Source organism: Bicyclus anynana, chromosome 14 (genome assembly GCF_947172395.1).
Source record: "Bicyclus anynana chromosome 14, ilBicAnyn1.1, whole genome shotgun sequence".
Taxonomy (NCBI): Eukaryota; Metazoa; Arthropoda; class Insecta; order Lepidoptera; family Nymphalidae; genus Bicyclus; species Bicyclus anynana.
In genome coordinates, this window is record NC_069096.1 from 10,614,453 (window position 1) to 10,642,157 (window position 27,705).

Below are 27,705 nucleotides of genomic sequence, written 5' to 3' on the forward strand. Positions count from 1 at the left end.
TCGAGAGAATATGCGATAAATCAATGCTTATGTTGTTCGCTCATAATTGTAGAAAGAGAATCGACGGGCCATCTATTCTCTTTTTACGATCGCAAACGCTTCGAAAACTAGATAAATGTATGGGAATGACATTTGCTATCGACGGGTCACGTGATCGAGATTTGTCATTCCCATACAGTTTTCTAGTTTTCGAAGCGTTTGCGATAGTAGAAAGAGAATCGACATGCCATTTGCCTACAGGGGCAGATAATAACTGCAGATATATTATCCTTCATTGATCCTAGATCGGAATCAAGCCCAGGCCCTTTTCGTTGAAAACCTATTTAAAATTACCAACTGCGACAAAATGAAAAAAGCGTTTCCTTGGAAACTCTCAAAAATATAAGTTCTCTTCACGATGAAGACCAATTTGATCTTACAAAATGATTTCTGTAAGATCAATTGGCCCTCTCTAGAACTTTGCGGGCGCCCCATATGTTACACCGAATGAAAAAACTTTTTTATAAAATAACTTTTTACGCAAACTAATTCTCGTACATTGTTATATTTCTCTAATTGAATCGTATATATCTTCTGTTCAATACTATATATTAATACTGATTGCCTGAAACTTTTCTTTACCTGAAACTGACTGATTTTAATAAAGTCAAGATTTTAATAAACTGCAGTTTTGCAGTTTAAGCCTTTAGTTTTGTTGCGCTTGTGGTGTTTAAACTTACAATTATTTAAAGTTAGTCACTGATTGTAGGTATAATATTTAAGTATACGATGGAAGGCTTTTAATGTCAGGTAAAATCTCTAGTTATCATCATTATTAGCTTATTTTAGTGGCTATTCTTCAGCCTATGTGGCTATTCATCAGCCTACTTTAGTGACTAAGTGGCTATTCATCAGCCTATTTTAGTAGCCATTCTTCAGCTTATGTGGCTATTCTTCAGTCTATTTTAAGTTAAGTTCTCTTGTTCTCTTGTTGTGTATAAATTAAAAACATATTGAAGTAGTTTTCAATTAATATATTTCGGAAATTTCTTAAGAAAATAAATTACATTAAAAATTGTAAATAATAATTTATTACATAAGACAGAGTTCTTCGAAATGTAAAACAGTGATTTATGCTAAAATGGAAGGTTTTCTAAAATAATAGATTTGAATCATTTCATAACTAATATATTTATATTCAAAATAATCCTATTTATATATTTATATTTTTTTGGTATTTTATCTTTCGAGAAAAATAATTTAAGTACATAATATATTACTCTGATTCTGTAAATATAGCATTAGACATTTAGATATTTAATACACCCCTCTCCTTACCTAATAATTTAATAATATCTACTAAATATAAATTTATAACATTGACATGAAATTTACACCAAACAATTTCGTTTTACTTATTTGAAGTTATTACGTAAATTTGTGAAGGAATCGCTAAGGATTTGTTAGGAGTATTTTGCATAATAATTATTATGTAATAGAGTCACGTAGATAAATTCAAATTGGGGATAAAACTCATTAAAACAGGTTTAGTTAAAATATGTTTAGGGAGCGTGATGGACAGCGCGAAATATTAAAACGGAAAAGTTTGGAAAGATTTGTGATAGGATGTTTGTAGTTGTTTGTTGACAGATTATTGTAGACTGTGGACTGGGACGTCCGACGAACGCTTGGAGCCGATGGGGAACGGAGAGAGATCGATCTCGTCCATGGGGAAGTCGGGTATGTACCTCTTCTTGTTACTGAAACAGAAACATTAAACTTTACTAAATACGCTCAGGGGATTTTCTCATGGGAATATCAGACTCTAGAGAACAGAAGTACCCTAAAATGGTATCTATCATGGAAATATAGGTACCCTAATTTGTTTTTCTTTACAAGTTAGCCCTTGACTACAATCTCACCTGATAGTAAGTGATGATGTAATCTAAGATGGAAGCGGGCTAATTTGTTAGGAGGAAGATGAAAATCCACACCCATTTCGGTTTCTTCACGACATTGTACCGGAATGATTAATCGCTTAGCGGTACGTCTTTGCCGGTAGGGTGGTAACTAGCCATGGCCGAAACCTCCCACCAGCCAGACCTGGACCAATTGAGAAAACTTCAATCAGCCCAACTGGAGATCGAACGCAGGACCTTCATCTTGTAAATCCACCGCGCATACCACACACACAGACAAAATGGTATTCAAGACTGTAATCTTTGTAATAATTCATTCGTCTTATTTAAGTATGTTTGAGTCCTAGCCAAGTTACAAATTAATGAATTCATATAATACAAACGCTAACGCTAATGTATGGAGATAACATTCGTTATCGACAGGTCACGTGATTTAACCTATTTAATTGTATAATGTAATATATTCCTTTTAGTGTTTGTAAAAAGAGATATGATGTGTAACTGTGTGTGTGTGTTCTGTTTGTACAAATCAGTCAACATGGCAATTACCACAGCTGCTCATTGGAAAATTTAATAAAAACTTTTTAAAATGTTTCATTAATTTATTTCTCATTCATCATAATATCAACTTGCCCCCTCAGAACTACGATCTGGCAACACCGTAGCATGCACAACTTCTGTATATATAACTGATTGCAAACTCAATTTCCCTATGCAAATCTCAGCTAATAGATACGTTATTAAACGTATTCATGCGCACTAATTACTAATTAACGTCTACGGTTCAATAGTAACGATGTCTGACATATTGAAACCGCATTGATGCGGTGATGCTATTAACTTAGGAATGCCATTAGAAGTGTCGTTTTAGTAATAGAGTTTGAAGCTAATAATAACATAAAATTGAAAATCTTTAAAGCCAACGAAGGTCATTATTATTATTTACACTCTCGATCAAATCATATATTTGCAGGTATTTGTCGGTAAGGCGGTAACTAGCCACGCCCGAAGCCTCCTACCAGCTAGACCCGGACCAATTAAGAAAACCTCAATCGGCCCTAGGACCTCCGTCTTGTAAATCTATTGCGCATAACACTGCGCCACGTTGGTAAAATATATTTCTTTGTGTAGCAAATGTACCCTAAAATAAGGCACTAAATAATTAATCCAGTGGCTCAGCTTTCCTCGTGACCCGAAATTATAATTCCAGTAACAAAGGGGCAGAAAGTTAATCAAGCTGGAATTTCAGACTTGACAGTGTCGTGCATTATGAAGTCACAAGTGCGAGTATAACTTTTTTTTTTTATTCTTTACAAGTTAGCCCTTGACTACAATCTCACCTGGTAAGTGATGATGCAGTCTAAGATGGACACGGGCTAACTTGTTTAGGAGAAGGATGAAAATTCACACCCCTTTCGGTTTCTACACGGCATCGTACCGGAACGCTAAATCGCTTGGCGGTACGTCTTTGCCGGTAGGGTGGTAACTAGCCACGGCCGAAGCCTCCTACCAGCCAGACCTGGACAAATTAAGAAAATCTCAATCTGCCCAGCCGGGGATCAAACCCAGGACTTCCGTTTTGTAAATCCACCGCGCAAACCACTGCGCCACGGAGGCCGTCATAACTACGTTCGTTGCTTATTCATTGCCATTGTTTCTGTTTAAGAAAAGTATCTAATACCGCTATACACCACCTGCGGCCCTCCGGGCTTTTGTTGTTGGGCCATCTTGGACATTCAGTATAAATTAAACCATTTTGAAAACTAACCCTAACTAACCCCTAGGTAGTCGCCTAACGCGTCACGCGTTTTGGTGTTAATGTGTACTGTACTTATTACCTGCACGTAGTTGATTTCAGAGATGATACTATTAGCATACTCTTAATTTATATACAATTTAAAAAACTATTATCATTCCTATTTCGAAACCAAAAAAATATTGACCAACAAGTGTGTGTGGCCCCTTGGTGAAAAAGGTTGAATACCATTGATCTAATATAATCTACATACTTAGACTAGTTAGATAAAGATCTGCCTCACTAGACGTCACTTTTATGTCAAACTATATGATCAATCCGCGTGGAATTCAAATTTTCACAAATCCCGCGGGAACCATGAATTTTTCCAGGATGAAAAATAACCTGTGTGTTAATCCAGTGTAAAATCGATTTCCTTTCCAAGTTTCAGCTAAATCGCTTCAGTAGTTGCAACACAATAGGATAAAGCAACAGATACACACACACACAAAAACTTTCGCTTTTATAATATTAGTGTGAAGTGGGATGTTTTATTTATTTATTTATTTAAACAGGCCAACAACATTTATGCACACAAAATAATTTACATAATATAATAAAAAAAATGGTAATACAGGAAATACAGATTTAAAACATAAACATCAATAATTGGCTTGTACAGTGGACACAGAAATTCTAGTATATAAGTAGAAAAAAAAACACTATAAAATAATAAAAACTACAATTAACACAAAAAATAAAACAAATAAAGAAAGCAAAAATTTGTAAGAAGAAAGAGCAAATTAATATTAAAAAAAAAAAAAAAAGTAAAGTACCTACACTTAATCATTAACTTCCCTGCGCAGGGAGTTTATAACGTTACGACGAAAGCAGATCGTTTTAGAATTAAAAAGGTTGATGTCTTTATTATTTTGATGCAGAGAATTAAATAGGTTACAAATTCGATTAATGGAGGAATGGCTAGCAACTTTAGTACGGCAGCAAGGTGTAGGAAATACGTTGTACTTGCGAACTGAGCGACTGGGTACTTTGCAATTAATGCTAATTTTCATCAGTCATTTTGTTTACACCACAGATTGACAGAATCAAGATCGGCCTGTAGTGATGTGCAATCTTGAACATTATTGATAGCACAAAATATCTTTAAATCATGTGATTGTGTGATGTGATTTGTTCCAATTGTACTTACTCTGAGTCCAGGTAGTTGGGTCGGCCGAAGTGGTAGAACCGTTTGAAGGGGAACGACATCGAGGTCTGGTCGATTTCATCAAAGTTGCGCTTCTTCACAAAGTTATCCAGATTCGATCTATGAAAATAAAATTTATATGGAATACGTTGTTAAAAGAAAGTTTGCGTAACAACGTGTTCGTATATATTTATGCTACTAAAATATTCCAGATGTTTTGAAGAGTTTTCGTTTGGGGTTTATAAGTGAGACGTGGACGGGATTTCCAATGTGTTCGGAATATCACGTTTTCGTCTCTATTATTTATTCACAATTCTTACAAACATTTGTTTTACGTGTAAAATTATATTCTTAACTGTATAGCTTATGGGAATTACGTTGGAGATTCATTTATTCATAAAGGCATAAATTATACGCGCTTTTAAATTGAAAATAACGATTTTGTTGGGAGCTACGGCTTAATTTCTTGTCGGCTTACGACGAACTAATATAAGAGAATAAACAAATTTTAAACAATTGTAAAGATTTTAAAATAAACAAACTTGTAATATAGGGAATATTTGATGAAAATATAAACTAATCTAGATATATAAAAGCGAAAAGTGATTCATTACGAAATCTCGAAATCCGCTTGACGTAGAAAAATTAAATTCGGCAAGTAGGTAGTTTATAATTAGTATAGCGTCCGCTAAGAAAGAATTTTGAGACAGGGCTGGATTAAGAAGGTTAAAGGGTGGACGAATTCGCGGGGTCCGCTAGTATTGAAATAAATGCCTCAATAGCACAGTAAAGAAGCCAGAGACCGAGAGCCACCGAGAGGCCATGGGTTCGATCTCCGCCTGCTGTAATATTGTCCTACTCCAAGTACAATCATTCAGAATAATTAGAAAAGAATAGGAACATTGGTTATATTCAAATTATATTGTCATGAATTTTTATTGCCCGTTTTTACAGACAGGCAGGAAAAATTCATGACATTTACGTGAGTCGGTTGTGTATATGAATGTATTGTCGCAATACCGAACCGATGGGCCATCAATCATGAAACTTGCTATGAATGCGTGATAGACATGCTTTTGCTAGCGTCTATTTATTTCACTTCAGATAGGTATTCCTTATAAACATATTTCTGAATATTTATAAATAGAAAAAATAGAAATAAGGTAAGACTTAATGGAACTACTCGTAAATGTTACGGTTTCTAACACAAATTGAATTGAGATTCATTGAAAAAATCCCAAGGGCAGTTTATAATAATGCAGATAGATTATTTATTTGTTCTTTATTTTTTTAACAATGATAGAAATACAAAATAAAATATAATACAAATAAAACAAATAAAAATCATCCTCCTCTTACAATATGTGCGGTCTCAAGCATGCCTTTTATATCCGACCCTTGATCCAGATGTGGAATTGTAGGTAGATTATTATCAACGTTATCAGCCCATTTTAATAACAGTACAAGATCTTCCTTCTTATAGGAGAGGGGATATGCAGTTGGTGCTAAGATATAAATATAACTTTATGATATTAATCATTTTGACCGATAGCTTAACATGAAATTAGCTCATTCAATTTGGAACTGAGAATAGTTACTGAGATCAATGTTTGAAAGCCCCGACCCAACTCGATCCGAGGCCACATAGGTTATTTTGTACCCATGAGTCAATGTAGATATAGTTGGGGGAACGTAGTCGGAGAAAATGTGTTAGGCTATATAACATGGCTTTGATATAAGAACGGGTCTCCAGGGTTGCTCTGGTAGGATCTTGCCAGGTTGAGCTGGGAAGGACTTAAGTGAAGAGTGTTTACTAGTTTTAAAGAACGTCCTTAGCCCTACATCCATTGGTCACAAGTCCGGGACTTCGCTCACGGTTATTCTCTATCACTTGAGGGATTAACATAATATTCTTGGTCGGAACTGTTAGACTCGATTGCTTTCACTCAATAATTGCCCTTTAAATCCGCTTCTGATGTCAACCCGTCTCCAACAATATAATATCTCTACGTATTGTGCTGCAGTTTGCAAGTTAAATGCGAAACTTTATGCTAAAGGGAAACAGTGTGGAGTGTATTATAACTTGTGACACAAATGTATTATTCAACGCAACACAGTACCAGCAACTCGACCTTACGAGTATTTAATGAAGTTATTACCCCTCTAACTAAAACAAATGTAGAATTCTCTCCAACAAAAATCTCAATGATAGAACTATTATGCAGTTACTGTATAATTTGCATGAGAATAAATTCGTTACTAACTGACTACATGGAAAGGGGATGATGACTAGATTTGAATATGATATTGATTATTATGAGACATTCGGGTAAATAAGGTCAATATTAAGTAATTAATACTCAAGAATGAGTCTTTATAAGCAGCGTAATGAAGCCTGTGAAACCCATAAAACCCATACGTCACGCTTCTCCTTGACATTTGCATTTACAAACATTTTTTATTTAACACTAATAATTACCAGTAAAAAAATAATCCATCTTATTTCTTTAGTTTTTGTGAACATTTTTTAAAATATTTGAAAACATAATTTTTTTTAATAATGTTGAAAATTACTGATGCGAAGCTTCGTGTCGTACTGACCCGAGAATGTATTCGTTTTTTAATTTTGTATTTGGAACAGCTACGAAACCGTCGTGTTCCGTATGCTCTATCTGCCTATTATTCTTTAATCTGTGTACACAAATAATAACAAAGCGTCATAACGTTCGGCAAGACAAGTTGAGAAGTACACCAAAGTTCCTGCTAAACACAAGCAACTCCCTCTGGCCATATGGGAAAGTTACAGCGCACTTGTTACTTGCAAACTGAAATAAAGCTGATGTTAATAGTAGAGGAGCCGAGATGGCTAAATTTGCAATTACTAAAGCGTCATGAGGACCAAATAGATTTGGTAGATTAGATGATATATAGATAGGTTTTATACTTTTTTCTCGCTTTCAACGGTGGGAAAAACCTTTTTGTTGGTGGCAATTTTGAATACTTCGGCTTACTGGAATTATCAGAAAATATTAATAGCGATTATTTTGAGATTATTTCCTTCAAAATAAGTAAAAAATTAGCAGCGCCTGTAGCTCGGATACTGAAATATAAGGGTTTTATTTTGTAACTTTAGAACCCGGATCATTACGGTCGAATCGTTAAATTTTCGGAATGCACACCTTTTAACTATTAACTAATTATCTTTACTTTATCCTTATCTGATGTGTTAGATGAATATTTTTATTTTATTTATTTTTTGGTTGCCTAAACGTACCCACCAATTTTAAGAGCTAATACTTGGTAAAGGTACTCCACAACGTGCAAGGTATAGTTTATTATGATCAACTGCCGCGCTCGAGTAACTGCAAAAATCTTCTCTTCGGCTCCTCTACTGTATGATACCACTGTTACGTATAACTGTATTACCGAAATGTTAATAAAAGTTAAATCCAGGGACCTGTTGAGTATTAACATACATAGTTTAATCAACAAAAGGGTGGATTGACCTAGTTGCGTCACTGCAAATTACTCTGTGGTCTGAGAAAGTACTTAGATAAATGGTTAACTTTGAAAGTCTGATTTTGACTTTTATCTTATTAAATGTTATAGTCACTTAGTATTGTTTTAGTTCATTGTGGTAAACATTACTCATGGAGATTGGCGTGCATAAGGTTTTGTAACTAGAGTAGTCATTGTACGTACAAATTGTACAAAATCTAAAATACCTTTTCCAATCCAGGTTCGTAACGAACGTTTAGGGTAAGCAGTGCATATATGAAGTGCACATCGTGATCATATTTTTAATGACCCTAAATTCCCTTTTTATTAGAAGTGGGAAAATGGAGCTTTAACCCATCACGCTGAGCACGCTGATGATAATAATATTTCACCAATGACTGTTAGTTATTAATAAATTAATGATCACGACCCGATGGCTTAACTTTGTTGTTTGAGGCACAAGGGTGTAAAAACCACAAGCATCACAGCTACTGAGAATTACTCGGATCAAATGAGAAACTTTCGCGAGTGACAGTTAAATCTGCTTGTTAAATACACAAGCGGTTTAAACTGTACCATTTTATCTTATTTATTTAAGTGCACTCCAAGAAAACATTTATTCTAAGAACATTGGAGGGTGAAAAACAGACGAATAGTTAGTACCTATTTAATTAACGATTTTCATAGAGATATATATAATCTTTTCTGTGCATTTCTGTTGTTTGAGGCAAAATATCAAGTTCTTTATTTTCTATTTCTCGTAAGACAAAAGTCAATTTTAATGTAAACCACAGGTTTTAATCGTAACAATTATACCGTGTTTCAAACATTAAAGATTTATACAGCGGTTGCTTGAACTTGAATAAAGTGTATTAGTATAAGCATATAATCCACAATCACACTCTGGTGCTTTCCGAAAAAAAAAAAACAACAAATATCTAACTGCCTTTAGAGTATTACTCCAGAAATAACAAAAGAAGCAAAAAAGAAAAAGACAAAAAGCAATCTCTTTTTACCAGGCTTAAGCGAACACCCAAGAGTTAGAAAACATCCTACATAGGTTAAAAAGTCACTGTCATATTTATTTTAAGCAAGCATTATTGTTTCTTTTGTGAGAAATTTACCCTTCATTTGGGCCCCCTCAACCAATTTAAATACAAACGTTCAACCCTAGGTAATTGTCATAGACATACTCTTTAGAGCACAGCAATGCTGCTTGGCTTCTACTAAATAATTTTCAAGAGGTATTTCGTTTATTGTACTTATGAGTTATTTATTCTCCTAATAGGAAGAAACTCGTATGGTACTCGATTTTGAAAGCGAATCGTCACGGATCTACGTAGGTCTACAGCGCAGGTCTACGGCGTAGATCAACGGTAAAGTTTCGTAGCAGGACGTTACATCAATATGCTACGGGAGGCAACTTCGTGAAGCAGGTCGATTATTTCAGAGATATGACTCTAAACATTGCAATTTATATTTATGTAGACAATATAATATAATAAATGTTATTCCATATTATTTCCCGGTGCAATCTTGTCAGTGTCCTACTAGACACTGTAATAAATGCACATATAACTTATTTCTGTTAATATATTTTTTTTTAATACAAATAAGTTATGTGCATTTTAAGATATTATATATTACGTGTCATCATTGACAACCCATATTCGGCTCACTGATGAGCACGAGTCTCCTCTCACTATGAGAACGGTTAGGCTAATAGTCCACCACGCTAACCCTTGCGGATAGGCAGGTTTCACATAAAAAGCAAATTTAGAAAATTTTCAGGTTGCAGGTTTCCTCACGATGACACACGTGATATTTAATTTCTTGAAATGCACATAACTGAAAAGTTGGAGGTGCATGCTCCGGACCGGATTCGAACCTACGCCCTCCGAATTAAAGGCAGAGGTCATATCCACTGGGATATCACGGCTCTTATTTATCAAGACTATTATAATGTTATAAATTCTATTAAATGTCGAATTTCTTTGTTAAAGCGGTTAATTACTCTTTAAGCATCTAAGTCACCACTTCAATATAACGATGGTTCTAAGTCCATCAATCTCCTTTGTATTCAAGTAACAACAGGAAAGATACAATCACGCTTTACATTTTATTAATTAATATTCTTTGCGGGTTTATCCTATAAATCTTTTAAGATATTACTATATCCCAATTCCCTTGCAAGGCCGCTTCGTTTTTTCTTAATGAAATTAAGCTTAAGATTAAAATCAAGAAACGTTATTTAGATTTATCACCTTACAAAAAATGTAATGCGCGTGTTATTAGAATGCTTGACTAAGCCCAATAGTGGCCTCATTTTATACAGTACAGAATATTGTCATTATTTATACAAGTATTTAGAACTTATATCCATCACGCTTTACTAAACCTAGTAGTAGGTACAGTTGGTAAGCAATCATCATCATCCTGTATCCGTTCATGGCTGGACATAGGCCTTTCCGAGTGCATGCCACCACATGATCCTACGCCTTCCTCAGACCGGGAATTGGGGGCCTTCGTGCGTTGGTGCTTCTTAGAACTCTTTCAGATATATCAAAAACTGAACAAGCTTTTTTTACATTCGAATTCTAAATCTTGTGAACAGACTGAAGAAAAAAGATAACATGCAAGCAAGTATATAGCGCATTTGTATAATGCTTAATTATTTGGCTGACTGACTTTCGATTTCAGCAGGTTACACATTCCGCGATAATGATTTAAGATTGTATATTTCGTAGCGTCGCGGCAGAATATATTTTCACCTTCAAAAACTCTCATATTTAACACTAAAATGGATTTTCTTACATTTTATTATTAATATTTTACAAAATGAGAGGTCAAAGTTTTGCTCAACTGTGTAGATTTCCCCTGACACGTATAGTTCGGACCGGTACATTTAGAATTCATGGTTAAAAGTATTATGTCTTGTTCTGTTGTAAGGAGTTTAAGGCGCCTAATTAACTTAGTTGTTCCGAAACCCCGACCTAAAACAAGTTGGTATTTTCAGAGCACCTCGGTGTATGATGTAAAACTTTAACTATAACAAGGGACAGTGAGTTGTCGTTTCATTCATTTTTCGTCATTAACAACCTATATTCATTGTTGAAGCACGGGTCTTCTCTCATAATTAGAGATGTTAGGCTATAGTCCACCACGCTGTCCCAGTTTTTGCCATTTGGAAGACTTTATAGATGTAGAAAATTGCGATGATGACAGTTTTTTTTTAATATTATATAATTTAAGAGTATGGATAATAATACAGCAATTTTGTATAGGTACAGGGTATCAGCGATCGTTACTTTCGGAGCTACAGATGAATGACTTCACCGATCATAGTTATCGTTAGATTTGTATGGGCGTTCAAACAAAATTACAATATCTATGTTATGTGTGCGTTTATATACTTCATGGAATAAAAAAATGTCACATTTAAAGGAAACAAAAAAAATATGATTTTAATAAGTTTTGAAATTTTATAATCTTATTTATTGTACAAACATCCAGTCAATCTTTGTTTTCTATATATTTATTAAATTAATATTGACCTTATTTACCCGAATTTGTCATGAAACTCACTATATTCAAACATAGTCATCAAAAAAATTCTTAGGTATGCAGGTTTCCTTACGATGATTTTCCTTCACAATATCAGTGAGACTGAAAGTTAGAGGTACGTTCCCGGGACCGGGTTCGAACCTACGCCCTCCGAATCGAAGGCAAAGGTCATATTCACTGGGCTATCACGGCTCTTACCTCGTTTCACATATGTATAAATCAACTACAATTAAAAAATTAAACGTCCTGTTTTTATGAAATGCCATTACTTATTTAAAAAATACACAACATAAAGTCTGCAATTTCAAATAAAATTGCTTTCATTAAAATTTTCAATTTGAAAACATTGGTTTTTCGTTTTAATTTAAAATATGAATACGCAGAATCACTTACCGGTCAATCTCATCGAAGTTCCGCTTGGGAAGGCCTTCGCCGTAATATCCGTACTCGATCGGCATCACGATCGGCCACGTGTCCCGTTTACCTCCGTACGGGCTGTGAGCAAAGGGCCGGTAAATCTCCGACATCAGAACTTATGGCACAAATATAAAGTTATAACACTCTATTATCCATTTTTAGCAGAGTCAGAAGTGGATTACAAAAAATAAGATAATCAATGTCGAACAAAGATTTTATGATTATAAATATTTGTCAGGACAACTTAATTAACAAACCAAACTGTAACGTTCCTAGAATGGCAAAGTATGACCTTGAGTGGAGTCACGAACTTGTGATCGTTGTATGTAGGGTTAAGGATGTCCTTGACAGTTAACCAACACTCCCCTTTTCCACTCAAGTCACACTCCCTGCCTATCCCAAGTAACCCATAATACAACAAGAAATGTGGACGGCTCGAACGCCACGAGCATTTTGAAGCATTTTGAAGACAGTACGACGACCACCTTATATCGCAAGTCGTTCCCTTCAACTGATCGGTACCCCTCTCTAACTCTCTACTCTTTATGAAACAAGTCGCGCCACCTTTTGTTAGCACGAGCCAAGATCGAGCGACGTCATATCCGTCTCAGACATCTATTTCCTACACCATATTATTAGCTTTTTTATTGGAATAAAGGTTTTTTTACGTTTGACTGAATGAAGAAAAAGTACAGAAGTAGTCACATAACGTGCATCTCCAAACAAAATACCACGGTCGCAGAAATTATGTAGCATTTAGATCAAGTACATTATATAATATTGTTGTGTAAGTAATTCAACTTTATTTCTGTTTGTGAGAGTGGTAGTGTATCAAGAGTTTTGAAACTCTATAACGTGTTTATAAGTTCTAGTTTAGAATAAGGATAAAATGTTCCTTTTAAATTTTCTTGGCCTTTCATTAGTTTTTCATAAATTTTTATGTGCCTACCAGCCTATATTGTACGGAATTGATATGGACCAAATCGCAAATAATATCTATGAATCACTCTTTAAATAAGAATAATAATTTTAAACGAATAATTATAGGGAATCATTATAATATGTGCGTACATTGTACAATACATTTTTGAATTAAAATGGATTCAGAAGTTTTTAGTAGGAGGATGTGAAGCATGTTTGTGTGTACAAAGGTTATCTAGTTAAAAGCACAGTTTCACGTTTATCTTACAATTAAAAATATATCATTATTATAAACTTGGAATGAAAATCCGTAGAAAACCACTAGCTGGTGTCAACGTTGGCTTTCACAAACTAAATGAAACATTAATATGTTTAGCGGATTTAATGTGTGAAAAGCTCTTTTGAGAGTATAAATACAAGTAAAAGTCAGTGGCGGATTTACAAATTTTCCGCTAGTAGGCTAATAAATTTTTGCCGCCCCTACTGTCCTCTGAATTTCATCACTATTGTTCGCAAACATTTTCATTACATTTTGTCTGTCGGTAACATTACGACTTATACGTAATATTTTTAGTACGTACGGGAGGATGAAAGTATTAAAAATTTTTATTTAATTTTTCAAGAGTAGTTTTCTTTTTTTTATAATAAAAACTATTTGGACCAAATTTGCCGCCTTCTGAAATCTAGGTTGCAGCCTACTGGTAAATTCGCCACTGGTAAAAGCGAATAGAAACAGTTCGGTAAATGTGTCACTCATTTTGCTCGAGAAAAATAGGGAAAAACTGCACTGTTTGTATCTTTGTTTCAACTACTTCAAAGTGAACTAGTTGAATTTATTCCTACAGTAAAAGCTTTAATACAATCGGCCAAGCGTGTGTCAGGCCATGGCCATTGGTTCTGTAGTTGTTTACTTATTCCGACTATATCCAGGTCTTATACTTGTTATTTTCTTAGTGATTATTTTCCTTTTAACTTCGTTATTTACATATTAGTAGTACTGTGAGTTTTTGTACCTATCTAAAAATAACCGTTTAGGTTATTTTGATAGGCTTGCGCTTGACTACAATCATGCCTGATGATAAGCAATGATGTGGTCTAAGATGAAGCGTGGTTGCCTAGAAGATGCCTATTCACTCTTTCCTTGAAGGTGCACAAATTATAGGTGTCAGTAAATAAGTAAGTAAGTAGTTACAGTAAACCACTTGACCCCTAAGAAATAGCACATAAAATGTAAATTAAAGGTTGGTTTTCGATTATATTTTACGATTTTTCCAGTGTGATTAATTTAAACCTGAAATCCAATTTAAATTGTCAGCTTTCTAGCAAAGCCTCTAAACTAAGCTTTGGATAGACGGACCGAGACATGTCACAAAACTATAATAAAGTTGTCATATGAACTGCGGAACTCTAAAACAGATTTTAAAACTCGAGTTGTTTCGAAAATACACTTTCACGACTCAGTGAGCAATGAAAATCAGCTTTCTGTTAAAGAAATAAGACTTGCGTAACACGATAGATATTTTTCCAATTTGTATGTCTTCGTTTCATCTTAGAGTTTGTATAATATTCATTATGCAACGGATAACAGCTTTCTAATAATATAACTTAAAGTTGCGTAATACAACAGATATTTTCTATTTTTGTATCCTCCTTTTATCTTTAAGGAGTTTAATATTCGTTTTCGTATGGCTTAAGTTTTTTTTTTCAGATTGAATTATTCAAACCTGCCCGCCTACCCAAATGGCACGTCGATTCTCTTTCTACGATTGCCAATGCTTCGAAAACTAGAAATATGTATGGGAATGACATTTTGCTATCGACAGGTCACGTGATCAAGATCTGTCTTTCTCATACATTTTTCTAGTTTTCGAAGCGTTAGCGATCGTAGAAAAAAAATCGACATGCCACTTGGCAAGGGGGACCGTTCAGTTGGTTCGAATGAGGAATATCACTGCTTACGGTTTGTATATTTGTTACATGTATGATTTATCACATATAAATACATGACGAACCAATCAGATAGACCTGTATGCCTTGCATGTTACCAACGACCATATCATGCGAAGCAAAATAGACAAAATGCCAAACAATGGCGTTGAGTAGTTCCAGTGCCATCTCTTTCGTCCCAATACAAAAAGGTAAATCCGGTTGCGTTGCTATTGCTTCACTTTGCGAGATACGTCGTTCTGTTTTGGTTAGGCATGTTTAGGAGTTAATAGGTAAACCACAGCTTAAAATAGAGCAACCTTCGATCCATGTCTATCGACCTAAGGCTATGATTTCACCGATGAACTTCAAGACATAAATAAACATGGCCACAGTGCTATTCTAGAATGCGCTCTGTCATTAAAAGCTCTACTTTTAGAATAACAAATTAATATTTTATGAATATTGTTAAAAATAAAAAAAAGGTCCTATAATATAACAGTTAAGTAATGAGTTTTATGAATCGAAAACGAAAATGGACTCTAAGCTTTTGACTCATCTTTCTCTCTAATAAACAAAAGACGGATTGATTGCAATTAACATTCACTCAATAAGACTTAATATCGCAGTTCTTTATTACTTATTTTATACTTATTTTAGTTTATACCTAAATTATCAAACACACGCAAACTTGCAAGTACCGAAAAGTACCTACTTAAGATATTTAATAAAGTAGAGAGCATGATCAGAAAATCCAATTTTCAAGTCCCCATAGGCTCGTTACATGCTTTCGGTGATATAGATTTTCAGTCTTTGTAATTTATCAGAACAGTTTTTATGTTAAAGGTTAAAATCAGTGATGTTGAAACAGGTCTAATAAAACCAATCATGTAGATTTACTAGTAAAATCATTAGTAACAAACATAAAGTAAGGTAGAACTCACTAAATAATATGATAGTAAAGATTAAAACAGATGTATTTATAATTATTTACACTAGCAATATAAAAATCAATACTAATATAATGCTGAAAAGTTTCTTTGTTTGTTTGCTTACACGCGCTAATCTCAGGAACTGGTAGTCCGATTTGAAAAATTCTTTCAGTGTTAGATAGCATTTATTGAGGAAGGCTATAGGCTATATATTATGCCCGTATTTTTACGGGAACAGAAACCATGCGGGTGAAATCGCGCGGTGTCAGCTAGTAAACAAATAAACCTGAACTGGGTCTTAACTAAAAATCAGTGCTGAATACTTTTTTTTTGTTTAAGACGCACGAGTATGTGGCAAAATTCTTAGTTGGGGCCTTTTTCTAGGTTATGCCACATATTGCAGGGCATTATTTTATTGCTCGAATATTTGAGTGGTAGAATGGCTGACTTTATTTTTCAATAAGTTGTTGCACGAAGAGTCAATCCCGGAAGAGTGGTCCAGCAGTTCGTTGGTGCCCATATTTAAAAATAAGGGTGATGTCCAGAATTGCAACAACTATCGAGGAATAAAGCTCATGTCACATACTATGAAGATTTGGGAGAAAGTGATAGATAAGAGAATAAGAGAGGAGAGTGAGGTTACTCTAAATCAGTTTGGGTTTATGCCAGGACGGGGTACAACTGATGCTATTTTCGCTTTGCGTCAACTGTGTGAGAAATACAGGAATGCACAAAAGAATCTCCACATGGTGTTTGTTGGCTTAGAGAAAGCGTATGACAGAGTACCCCGTGAGGTTGTATGGTGGGCTATGAAGGTGAAGAAAATACCTGGGAAGTATGTTAGAATAGTGAAAGAAATGTATAGAGATGCATGCACGAGCATACGGTCAGAAGCTGGTGTTACTGACAAGTTTCAAGTGGAGGTGGGCTTACACCAAGGATCGGCTTTAAGCCCCTATTTGTTTCTCCTAGTAATGGATGCTCTGACATCAGACATACAGGAAGAAGCACCTTGGTGTATGCTGTTCGCCGATGATATTGTACTTGTCGGAGAAAACGCATCTGAGGTACAGAGCAGACTGGGAAAATGGCAGGAGAAATTGGAAAGTGTTGGTCTACGAATCAGTCAAACGAAAACTGAATACTTATTCTTGGACTTTGGCGGTACATCTCAATCTTCCAAAATTGCCTTAAATGATGTAACCCTACCAGCTTGCTCCGATTTTCGGTACCTCGGGTCGCTTTTTCAAAACGATGGCAATGTGGACCGAGATGTAAAAAGTAGAATGAATGCGGGATGGATGAAATGGCGACAGGTCTCAGGTGTACTATGTGACCCGCGAATGTCTCTTAGACTTAAGGGTAAAATATACAAAACGGTTGTAAGACCTGTCGTGCTGTATGGATCAGAATGTTGGGCGGTGAAAGGGATGGATAGTAAACGAATGCATGTGAACGAAATGCGTATGTTGAGATGGATGTGTGGTGTGACAAGAATAGATAAAATAAGGAATGAGTATATAAGAGGAAGTCTGAAGGTGGCGCCAGTGGCAGAAAAATTGAGGAGTAGAAGGTTAGCTTGGTATGGACATGTAATGCGTAGAGAGGAAAGTCATATTACTAGAAAAATGTTGAATGTGCAAGTGGAAGGTCATAAGAGGAGAGGAAGGCCAAAGAAGAGATGGTTGGATTGTGTGAAAGAGGACATGTGTGTAAAAGGAGTGTATGATGAGTTGACGAGTAATAGAAACGAATGGAAAAGATTGACATATTTTTCCGATCCCACTTAAGTGGGATAAGGGTAAGGAGATGATGATTTGAGTGGTAGAATTTATTAATGTGATATGTGGCATTATGTAAAAATAAAGATCTTTCTTTCAATAATATTTAACTAAATTAACTACATAACCTAAACCTGTAATAAAGATGATAGGTAAATTACGTACCTGCCATATTCAAATCTTCGACCCATGAAATAGGGATAGTGCCGCAACTCTCTGACCTCACGTACCAAGTTACCTCCACCCAGAGGGTCTAAATTCCGTTGCTTGTGACCTAAACCGTAAACATATTATTTTCATTTGAAAAAAAAACCAATGAATCAACTAATTTACATTCACATAAAATGAAAGATCTTACCTCTTTTCCTCTATTTGTTGAACATATTATAATAATATTAGTCTAAGAGCCGAATTAGAAACGGCCTTCACCCATCTGTTCATTGGATGAAAAATTTTATATCTATAGTATTGATTTACCTGTTATATCTGCCTATAATGATATTTTATACTAGAGATAGGGCACTAGCGCATTAACTGATGCGGACAATTTACTGATGTGGAAAATTTACTAAATTTCATTCAGTCGCTTATTAAACTATGAACGTTATTTTAACAAATTTTACCTAAATATCGTCTACAATGTATTCAGGAAGTGTAAAAACTATATATAGATATATATAATAGAATTAAAGACAAGATTTCGTATGTGTGCGCTCAGTGGTGTAGCTAAATTCGGATCATTTTTTGCGGTGATTTTGTAGGGACGTATACTATCTATGGTATAAAATTATCATTTCCTGCCTATACAAGAGTTGTGACGGGATAAAGTCTTAACTAACTTAACGTTTGCATATTCTATACGAGTAATATCAAAGCTTCATACTGTCGCTCGCTCGATTAGTATGGATTATTCATTATCGACTATAACTTAATCGATGCTAGTTACTAGTATCGATTTCAAGGGCGTAGCTACCGCCGTATCACCCGTATCAATGATGGGGCCCCCAGTTTACAGGGGCCCCGTATCTTATTTGTGAAAACAAAAATTAGTAAAATTTAATCCACAATCTCACTTAAATATGGTGCTTCCCGAAAAAATAAACATAAAATACTGCGTATAGAGTTTCAATCCAGAAATTACAAAAGAGCAATCTTTTTTCTCGGGTTTTACCTACAAATTTTAGTAAATTAGAAATTAACTATTTTCTTTGTTTATTTCAATGTTTCTCCACTATATCAAAAAAAAGTAGTACGACACAACAAACATTTTGGCACCAATTTTAATTTGTGGTGATAGAGTTAGAGGTAAATCTAAAACTAAAGAGATTTTTCGGCATCTACTTATTGCCCCCCAATTAATTTTGATACAGGGCCCCTTCAAGGCAAGCTACGACACTGATCGATTTACCTGTTATACTTGCCTGCTCCAGAGTTGTGATGGGATAAAACCTTAACCAACATAACCTTTGGACAATATTTTCATAAAAAAATCATTTAATAAACATATGGGTGAAGGTCGTCTTTTATTGGGGTCGTCTTTTACGTGCATCTCATAACGTGTTGCCGTGATATATCGTTAGCATTAACATAATGCAAGGAAATTATGATAGCGTTGCCGTAATAGTTTTATACGGCAGCACGAGTTTGGGATTTCTCCTAAGTGGATTATAGGATGCGGGTGAAATAAAAATACAACCAAGACTTGGTTTCTAATTTGCTTGAAATTTATTTCATAACACGTAAAGGTAAAGGACACCAAAAATATTGAACTTGCTTATTAATATTATGATATCGCTATATTGTTACCAATTCTGGGGTACGCACACAAAACTTCGCAAGGATTTATCCTGTGTACTTATTTGATTTTGTTAAGTAGATTTGTTTACAACACAATTGGTGACAATGTAGGATTTTCTGAATAGAATAAAACTATTACGTAATTGTAAGTAGAGGAGTTTAAACAAAATTTCCACCACCCAGAGAATCGACCTGTCGTCGGACGAAATTGCCACCGCCCAATGAGTCCAGGTATCTCTTCACTAAATTGGGTCCGCCAATAGAATCCAAGGTCCTCTTGACAAAGTTAGCTCCACCGATAGAATCCAACGTTCTCTTTACGAAATTTGCTCCACCAATTGAATCTAAGGTCCGCTTAACAAAGTTAGCTCCACCAAGGGAATCCAAATTCCTCACGAAATTTCCTCCTCCTATGGAGTCAAGAGTGCGAACGAAATTCCCACCCCCAAGAGAATCGATATATCTCGCGTATCGTGTCTTATCTGCCATATCTCTCTCTGAAACTGGGTAACCTCTTCCAAGGAACCTGTTTTCGTAAGTATTAGGGTTTCTACCAGGTAATGTTCCACCGATACCCGAATTCCTATTTTCTATTTTGGTATCGTATTGAATGAGTAACCTCAAAAGATCCTCAAAGTCTTCTTTCTGTCTGAAATCTGGAACAAGTTATTGTATTGTCAAAAAGCAATTAACATATAGTTATGGTTGAAGCTTTATTAAATTTATATTGTGTACTTACCCAAGACAGTGCTGAGGTATCAAGTGCACAATTGGTGTTGTGAAGTGCATCTGGTATGTGCTGGGAGATTCTGTGAAGTGCTTAAATTCATCACCGTGAATGCAACGTGTATGGGGAAACTTGTTTGAACTAGTGCAAAAATATATTTAAAAATATTTAGTGCGAACGATAATTTTAATTAAATTTAAAATAAGTGCATAAATAGTGTAAATGAAATAAATATTGCATTAGGGGAGTGTCGACGAAATTGTGGTTATAATTTATATTTAACGCGTTAAAGGGTTTTATTTGAAAATGAGGAATTTGTGTTCGATTTAAAATGTTAAAATAATGTGTACGTGCACAAGGGTCAATAATATTTTGAAGTGCAATTATGATAAACCGGAAAATTTTGTGCATTTTGGAGCCAACTTTTTGACAACAACTTACCGTCATAACGATCTCCGGAGCTATGTCCACCAACTCTTAGATCTTGTTCCTGGTAATAAAAAATTACAATGTTTCATAAAAAATAAATAAAAACAATAATATTTAACATCGTCACATGCCACATCGCTATTATAGCGCACTGGCTTTTAGTAAAGTTACGTGTTGACAGTGGCGTAATCAGAGAACGTAAAGCGCTTAAGCTAGGAATTACAATGGGCGTAACTATAGGGTAGCAGGGTTTACAAAGAGGCTCACAGCTCAGAAGTAATCTAAACTGAAAAAAATATGTAACGATTTTCTGATGCCAATTCACTCCAATGACTCGCCACGAGTCTCAGACAGTTACGCCACTGAGTAACTATCAGTATGATATAGGGGTGGGAGCAATTAATATTTCTGAGGTACTTTGTACCGTACTTGTACGTACTTTCAGCAACTTTTTTATTTTATTTTGTACAAGTTAGCCTTTGAATACAATCTCACCTGATATGGGAAGTGACGATGCAACCCAAGATAGAAGTTGTTAGGATAACTTGTTAGGAGTAGGATGAAATCCTTTCGGTTTCTACAAGACATCGTACCCGAACGATAAATCGCTTGGCGGTACGTCTTTGTCGGTAGGGTGGTAACAAGCCACGGCCGAAGCCTCCCACAAGCCAGACAAGGACCAATTAAGAAAACCTCGGCCCAGCTGGGGCTCGAACCCAGGACCTCCGTGTTGTAAATCCACCGCACATACCACTTCGCCACGGAGGACGTCAAAGCTTCAACTTCATAACTAACCCCGAGGAAAAAATACCCAAGACCTCACGATCCGCTACTAATCAAGCCGACGGTCATGAGGTCATATTGAGGCCAAAAGCCCTCAGTAGCTCCCCGGTTAAGACATGCATTATTCGAGAGTTTTTGGGTTTGATCCCCGTGTGCTTGACTTATTGTCTTACTTCCTAGCAAAAACGTTTCACATAAATCAAATCAAATAATACAAAAAGGTATTCGCAGCACTTAGCAATCGAAATATTCCTTTGAGACAATTTAAAAGGCCATAGTTAAAAACGCTAAATGAAGAAAAAGCCGTAAGCTTAGTTTCTTTATTAAAATTTCTCACTATCGTTTCGTTATTTACGTTATAATTTCCTTTTGAGGCACCGTGATTAGTATCTGATTGGGAGCTTATGTTGGTATTGCATTTACTTAGGTTGATTAATTTAGACCAACATTCATCATATATTTTTAATTGGTTTTGGCAGACAATGGAATGTTTGTGAAAACAATATTCATTGGTTTTCAGATTAACTGATGAAAATCGCCATTATTAAAAAAATACCAATTGTCTCTGTTTTGATTAATTATACTTTTTCGACTTATGGAATAGTCTAGAAATGTTTTTTTTAATTCAGTAGGTATTCATTTGGAAAAATTATACAACAAATTTTCGAATGTGATGAATATATATTTTTTTTTAATTTAAATTGAATATTTTGTTTATTCTTAGTTTTAAGTTATTCTACATTGTGTGGTCTAAAACTAAAATCTGAATAGCTCCGCGGTTTAACTCTGAGAGGTCTTGGTGTGATCCCCTTTCGTTGCACTATTGGTATTGTCGTCAAACTGCCTTAACAAATTATTAGCTATATATAACCTACTTGGAGCCTAGGGAATATTAGCATTTAGAAAACGGCTTCTTTATAAATAAAGTTGGTCACGGTCAGCCCAGTTTACCTAGTCCACAAAGTTAATTGCACCCTGACTAAGGTCTACATTTTTTTTCTTTAAAAAAAATTAATATTCATTATATCTCTTAGATATGACCGACCACTCTTACCGTTGAGCTATTGAGGCTGTGCGAGGACTATGAGAACTGCGTCGTTGCTCCAGAGATATTTTCAGTAGAAACTTTCATTCACATATAGTAGTGGTCGTTTATGAATTTAACACTATCGTCAATCCGCATTGGAACAGCGTGGGTGGGTTTAATATCAATTTCCCCTCTCCTATAAGGAAGGAGGCCTAAGGAGGAACCCTAGGACGTCCGTTATAATAGGCTTCCCATATAAGGAGGGAGGTTTAAGTAGGAGGCCTAGGAGGTCTTTTACAATAGGCTGATAATGAGGGTTACAAGGTACCTGGTGTGGGTCAGCGCTGCAGTAGACCAGCAGCGTGGCCACCGCCACAGCCACAGCAGCACCAGCTCGCATCATAGCAACTGTCAATCGATATATACATATAAATAAAATTGAAGTGTATGTCTGTGATATCAAGATAACTGTGTTTTCTTATGTTCTTATAGCTATTTACACGAAACAAAAACACAAACAGGTTTTTAAAAATTCCATCTGTATGTCTCTTTGTCCAGGCAAATCTTTGGAACGGCTGAACCAATTTTAATGTTACTTTCACTGGAAGATAAAGGAGGTTTTTGAGCAATATATACGCTACTTTTCATCCCGAAAAATCCTTTGAGATCCTTTTAAATCCACGGGATTTGAGAAATCAATTAATAAAATAATGTATTTGTTTTTTTTAACTAGACAGAGTGAATTTCGAATTCGTTTCAATCTCTCTCAAAATTATTGTCTTATAAAGCGTCTCTTGTAATTAATTTGATTTTACATAAATGTAAATTATCTGAAAGATACTGTAAGAGCAAAAAAATCAATTGTTTACTTTTTTCGCGTATTCGAGGATAAATCAAGAAGCCCAACTTATCGATTTATCCGTTCTCGGGATCTCAAAATATAAATAGAAAAATCGCTTTTATATACACATACATTCAATAGCTATCTAATGAGCAGCTTGGGGGGTCTATTATGACATAGGCATGCATGCAAAATGAAGCAATTTAATCTGCATCTGCAGTCTCGATAATGATGGATAATAAACACAGTACCTACGTCAATTCATTTGATCAACCGAAGAAAATTATGTTTTCAGCGACTATCTATTTGTGAAATGTAATATTCAATAAGTGGCAAAGATGGTCACGGGCGACATATAATGCGATGTACCTAAGCGAATAATCAAAAGTACGCAAAATATTCTAACTTCATCATCCTACTTTAAATGTCAAAACCTGCAAATCTTGTCTTATTCATTAATAATACTCGTTGTAAGGGACTGATATCAATGCACAGCCCAAACTACTAGAGCACCATAAGAATTTGCGTATCGGATCCTTTTTTACTGTTATTGAACTTCCATAATCCATTCTGTGTTTATTTGTACATAATTACTTCACTGATATTGATTTACTGGCGGACGCCCGCGACGTCGTCCACGTGGAATTCAGTTTTTCACAAGTCCCGCGGAACCAATGGATTTTTCCGGGAAGCAAAGTAGCCTATGAAAGTAAAATCTATTTCCATTCCAAATTTCAGCCAAATCGCTTCAGTAGTAGCGGCGTTAAAGAGTAACAAACCTCCATACATAATTTCGTTTTAGTAGGATAATTTATTTAAAAATTATTGTTTTAGTCAGTGTAAATGATTGTAAATAAACATTATAAATAAATAAATGAAAGGTTTTTAATACCCCTTAGTAGATGAAAGTTTAAATGAGTTTTTTATTGCAGAAAATAAAACTCTACCCGGTTGAGCGTTTGCTATTTCTTATTATGTGAAAAGCTTAACATCTAAATATGTTAAATATGTAATATACCAATAATTAATACTTTGGCTATGTTTTACAAAAATATCGAATTTAAAATTGTACTCGAAAAAGCTTCCACGTGGAGGGATTAACTTCTGTATGTAGTCCACCTTAATTGTTTTATCAATACGCGAATTATAGAAAATGTTACACGCGCGTCCAATCAGCATAATATGTTTGCTTATCATTTTTCATCTAAATATAGAGGAAAATTTGTGATTTACGCATGTTCATAATATTATCAGGTCAAGAATTATGAAAGTTATTTTATAAAATGTTATGTTCGTCTAATACTATACCGATATATTTAATTTATATTTATGTGTTAAAATATTTATTTACGTTAAACCAATTACCAATTATAATTATAACTTATAAAATAGCTATTTTCAAACTCTATCGAGAATATTCCGTCGAGAGAATTTTATTATAGCTATTTTCAGAGTCTGTTTTTATAATTTCAATGTATGTATATGTGTCTGGCTGTGACTGTGTAAGCTATTGATTATTTTTGAGAAACGGTTCTTATAATTAATGGATAAGCTAATCTAAAGAAGATTCTACTATAGAGAAAGGAATTTGTCACACAAGAGTTTTTATTCTAGCCCAACTAATAATACCTAGTGTCGCAAACTTTTGCTTTTGTACATATGAGGTTTTAGCTAAAATTTAAACGTTTTTCAACTGACGAAAGACAGAGAGAAGGTTAACAATTCGACGTGTATATTATTATTATGTATTTTTTCATATGTATGAACATCTGTAACTTTTTATAGTGTAGTCTGATTTTAATATTTTTTTTTTTGACTAGGCAGTGACTTCAAAGTGATCAATAGGTAGAAAATATTATATTGTTATTTTTCCCTTTTTAGTTTCGTGGGTACGTTAATGTTTCGGGGTTGGTTGTATTTAAAAAAAAAAAAATTAAACGATTACTATGTATTATTCACAAAGAGTATCTTGTAGAGTGCCTCTGTATCTGTAGAGTGAATACAAATGCATTTAATTGAGTTTAAAGCTTTATTATACTCGTAATAATTATTATCAGGCGCTTTTGTGTAAGGGTTAGCAGGTAAGTAAGGTATTCTACCTTTATGTTGTCAAACTCTCTGTGGCAGATAGAATGCCTTTCTTTATCACCGAGAAGCTGCAGGTTCGGTTACCAGCTGCAATTGACTTAGAGACAAGAACGTAAATTTACAAGTATTTTCAAAAATTTTATGACTGCTTTATGCTTCTTTTTAATTTGCTTTTACAGTTATTTTGTGTATAATAAAAAAAAGGATTTATTTGTTATTTTCGATTTTTTCAACTGATTTATATCTTCGGGTGATCATTTAACTTTTCGTTGAATCGGATATGTCATCTTTTACATTCGAAACGCTAAGAGAATGATATAATTCATGTTTCTTTATTAATAGGAGCGATACGATACAACAATAAATACGTTACAGATTGGGTCCGGAACACAACACACACACATATGTATGACAACACTATCAGTGGCGTGCATAAGGTTTTTAACCAGGGTATGCACTATAAATAAAAATTGGAAACTCATTGTCCAATGTGTTGCAATGTCCGATGTGTTGTTTATTAGAATGTTTTCATAGAAGGCTCCCACGTGGGCGAAGTCGCGGGCTTTACGCGCACTTAGTTTACATTAATGTTACAAAGAGGAAAGAAAGACGAATTGAAGAAAGATCTTTGTTGAATGCTACATATAACATCCTACTAATCTTATCCTACTAATATTATAAACGCGAAAGTTTGTATGGATGTTTGGATGTTTGTTACTCTTTAACGCTGCTACTACAGAAGCTATTTGGCTACAATTTGGAATGGAAATGGATTTTACTCTGAATTAACACATTTTATCCCGCTACTTTTTATCCCGAAAAAATCCATGGTTCCCGAGGGATTTGTGAATTATATTATGGCTAGAAGAGAAATGATTTATACTTTGGTATTTCTGTATGTAACGAATAAACTCAAAAACGACTATTTGAAAAATTTTTTCACTTAAAGAAAGCTACATTATGAAAGAGTAACATAGGCTATATTTTATCACTGTATTCAATTGAAAATTTAAACTATGCTGGTGAATATTAAATAAAGTTATTATACTTCCTCGCTGCAGTTGAAATAAAATGATAATAACGCATTTTACGCTTCGGCACTCGTAATAAGGAAGATGGTATTTCTTGATAACTAATTGAAGGATTATTAAGTTCACTGGATTATTACTACCTACTTTTTGCGCGTTATGAAACATACTTGAACATAGTTATTTAATTAATTTGTTTATACATTTCGGAGTAAACAAAATCATTATTTTAGATGATGAATTAATAAATCCTTTACTTTGAAATAATATTTGTCTACTTTTTCATTTATTTATGAGAGTAACATAATAAAATTTAAATTTTTGGAGAGTTTTTTTAGAGATATCAATTTTTTTTTATAGATAGAAGAAAAAAAATGTATGGACAGTGACTACTATAATAATGCCATATAGAAAAAAAAATCTATCTTGATTAGGATAGGTTATCTTGAGTTTCTTATTGTATTCTTTCTCAATAAAATATACAAATTTAAATTTAAAATTTAAATTCTAAAAAATATACAAACATTAATTTATAAAATTTGCATTATTGATTGTTAATACTTTATTGCTCATAAAACTAAAGACAATATTTTTGAAATATAAAAATGATTCGTTATATTTATTGATATTGAAATATTACTTGAATATTTTTTTTTAATTTGTACTTCAACTTGAATGACGGAAATTAAATATTATTGTTTTAACTAGTGTAATTTTTTTTTAAATAATTGTAATATTTTTTACGAAGCTTACCTTGTTGGTTGTTTCGGTGGTGCTAGGCGGTTGAGAAGACGGTGTGCTGTGATCCGTCGAGCTACGGACCCGGGCTTATATACTCCGCAGGGCGGGCAGATCCCGCCCTCCGCTTGTTAGGCGCATCATACATAATACAATGATACTAAACTTTTGTCATCTTATATCGTGTATTCTATTGTTTTTACTGTCATTTCGTAACTAGCTTACGTTTTACAGCGTTTATATACATTATTAAAGGATTTAGAGGTTCTTTGTAAAATGCATTTATACGATTGAAATTAAAAAGTTTGCTACTTTGTAAAATGATATTTATGTTAAAATCTCTTTAGTACTATTTGATTTAAACGGTT

The 27,705-nt window shown here is 34.4% G+C and overlaps 1 protein-coding gene across 2 annotated transcripts; it reads right to left on the reverse strand.

Annotated features, from left to right (window-relative positions):
• Nucleotides 1-1,153: 1,153 nt before the first annotated feature.
• LOC112043571 (orcokinin peptides-like) lies at nucleotides 1,154-27,411 on the reverse strand. Of its 2 annotated transcripts, XM_052885462.1 has the most exons (7): nucleotides 27,353-27,411; nucleotides 22,971-23,050; nucleotides 20,845-20,893; nucleotides 18,045-18,153; nucleotides 12,296-12,397; nucleotides 4,844-4,960; nucleotides 1,154-1,739 (listed from the first exon to the last, which is right to left on the reverse strand). In XM_052885462.1, exons 2-7 carry the CDS (start codon nucleotides 23,043-23,045, stop codon nucleotides 1,631-1,633), a joined length of 561 nt encoding a protein of 186 aa, XP_052741422.1. In that variant the 5' UTR covers nucleotides 23,046-23,050; nucleotides 27,353-27,411; the 3' UTR covers nucleotides 1,154-1,630. The 2 variants fall into 2 exon arrangements, with proteins under 2 accessions (XP_052741422.1, XP_023934817.1); XM_024079049.2 differs by lacking the exons at nucleotides 1,154-1,739; nucleotides 4,844-4,960; nucleotides 12,296-12,397; nucleotides 18,045-18,153 and adding an exon at nucleotides 18,160-20,332.
• Nucleotides 27,412-27,705: the final 294 nt, after the last annotated feature.

Coding starts and splice junctions, on each gene's coding strand:
- LOC112043571 (XM_024079049.2), bottom strand. CDS start 23,045: ATGATGCGAGCTGGTGCTGCTGTGGCTGTGGCGGTGGCCACGCTGCTG. Junction 20,894..22,970: donor GCAGCGCTGACCCACACCAG/GTACCTTGTAAC, acceptor TTTTATTACCAG/GAACAAGATCTAAGAGTTGG. Junction 20,333..20,844: donor CTCCGGAGATCGTTATGACG/GTAAGTTGTTGT, acceptor AACTTGTTCCAG/ATTTCAGACAGAAAGAAGAC.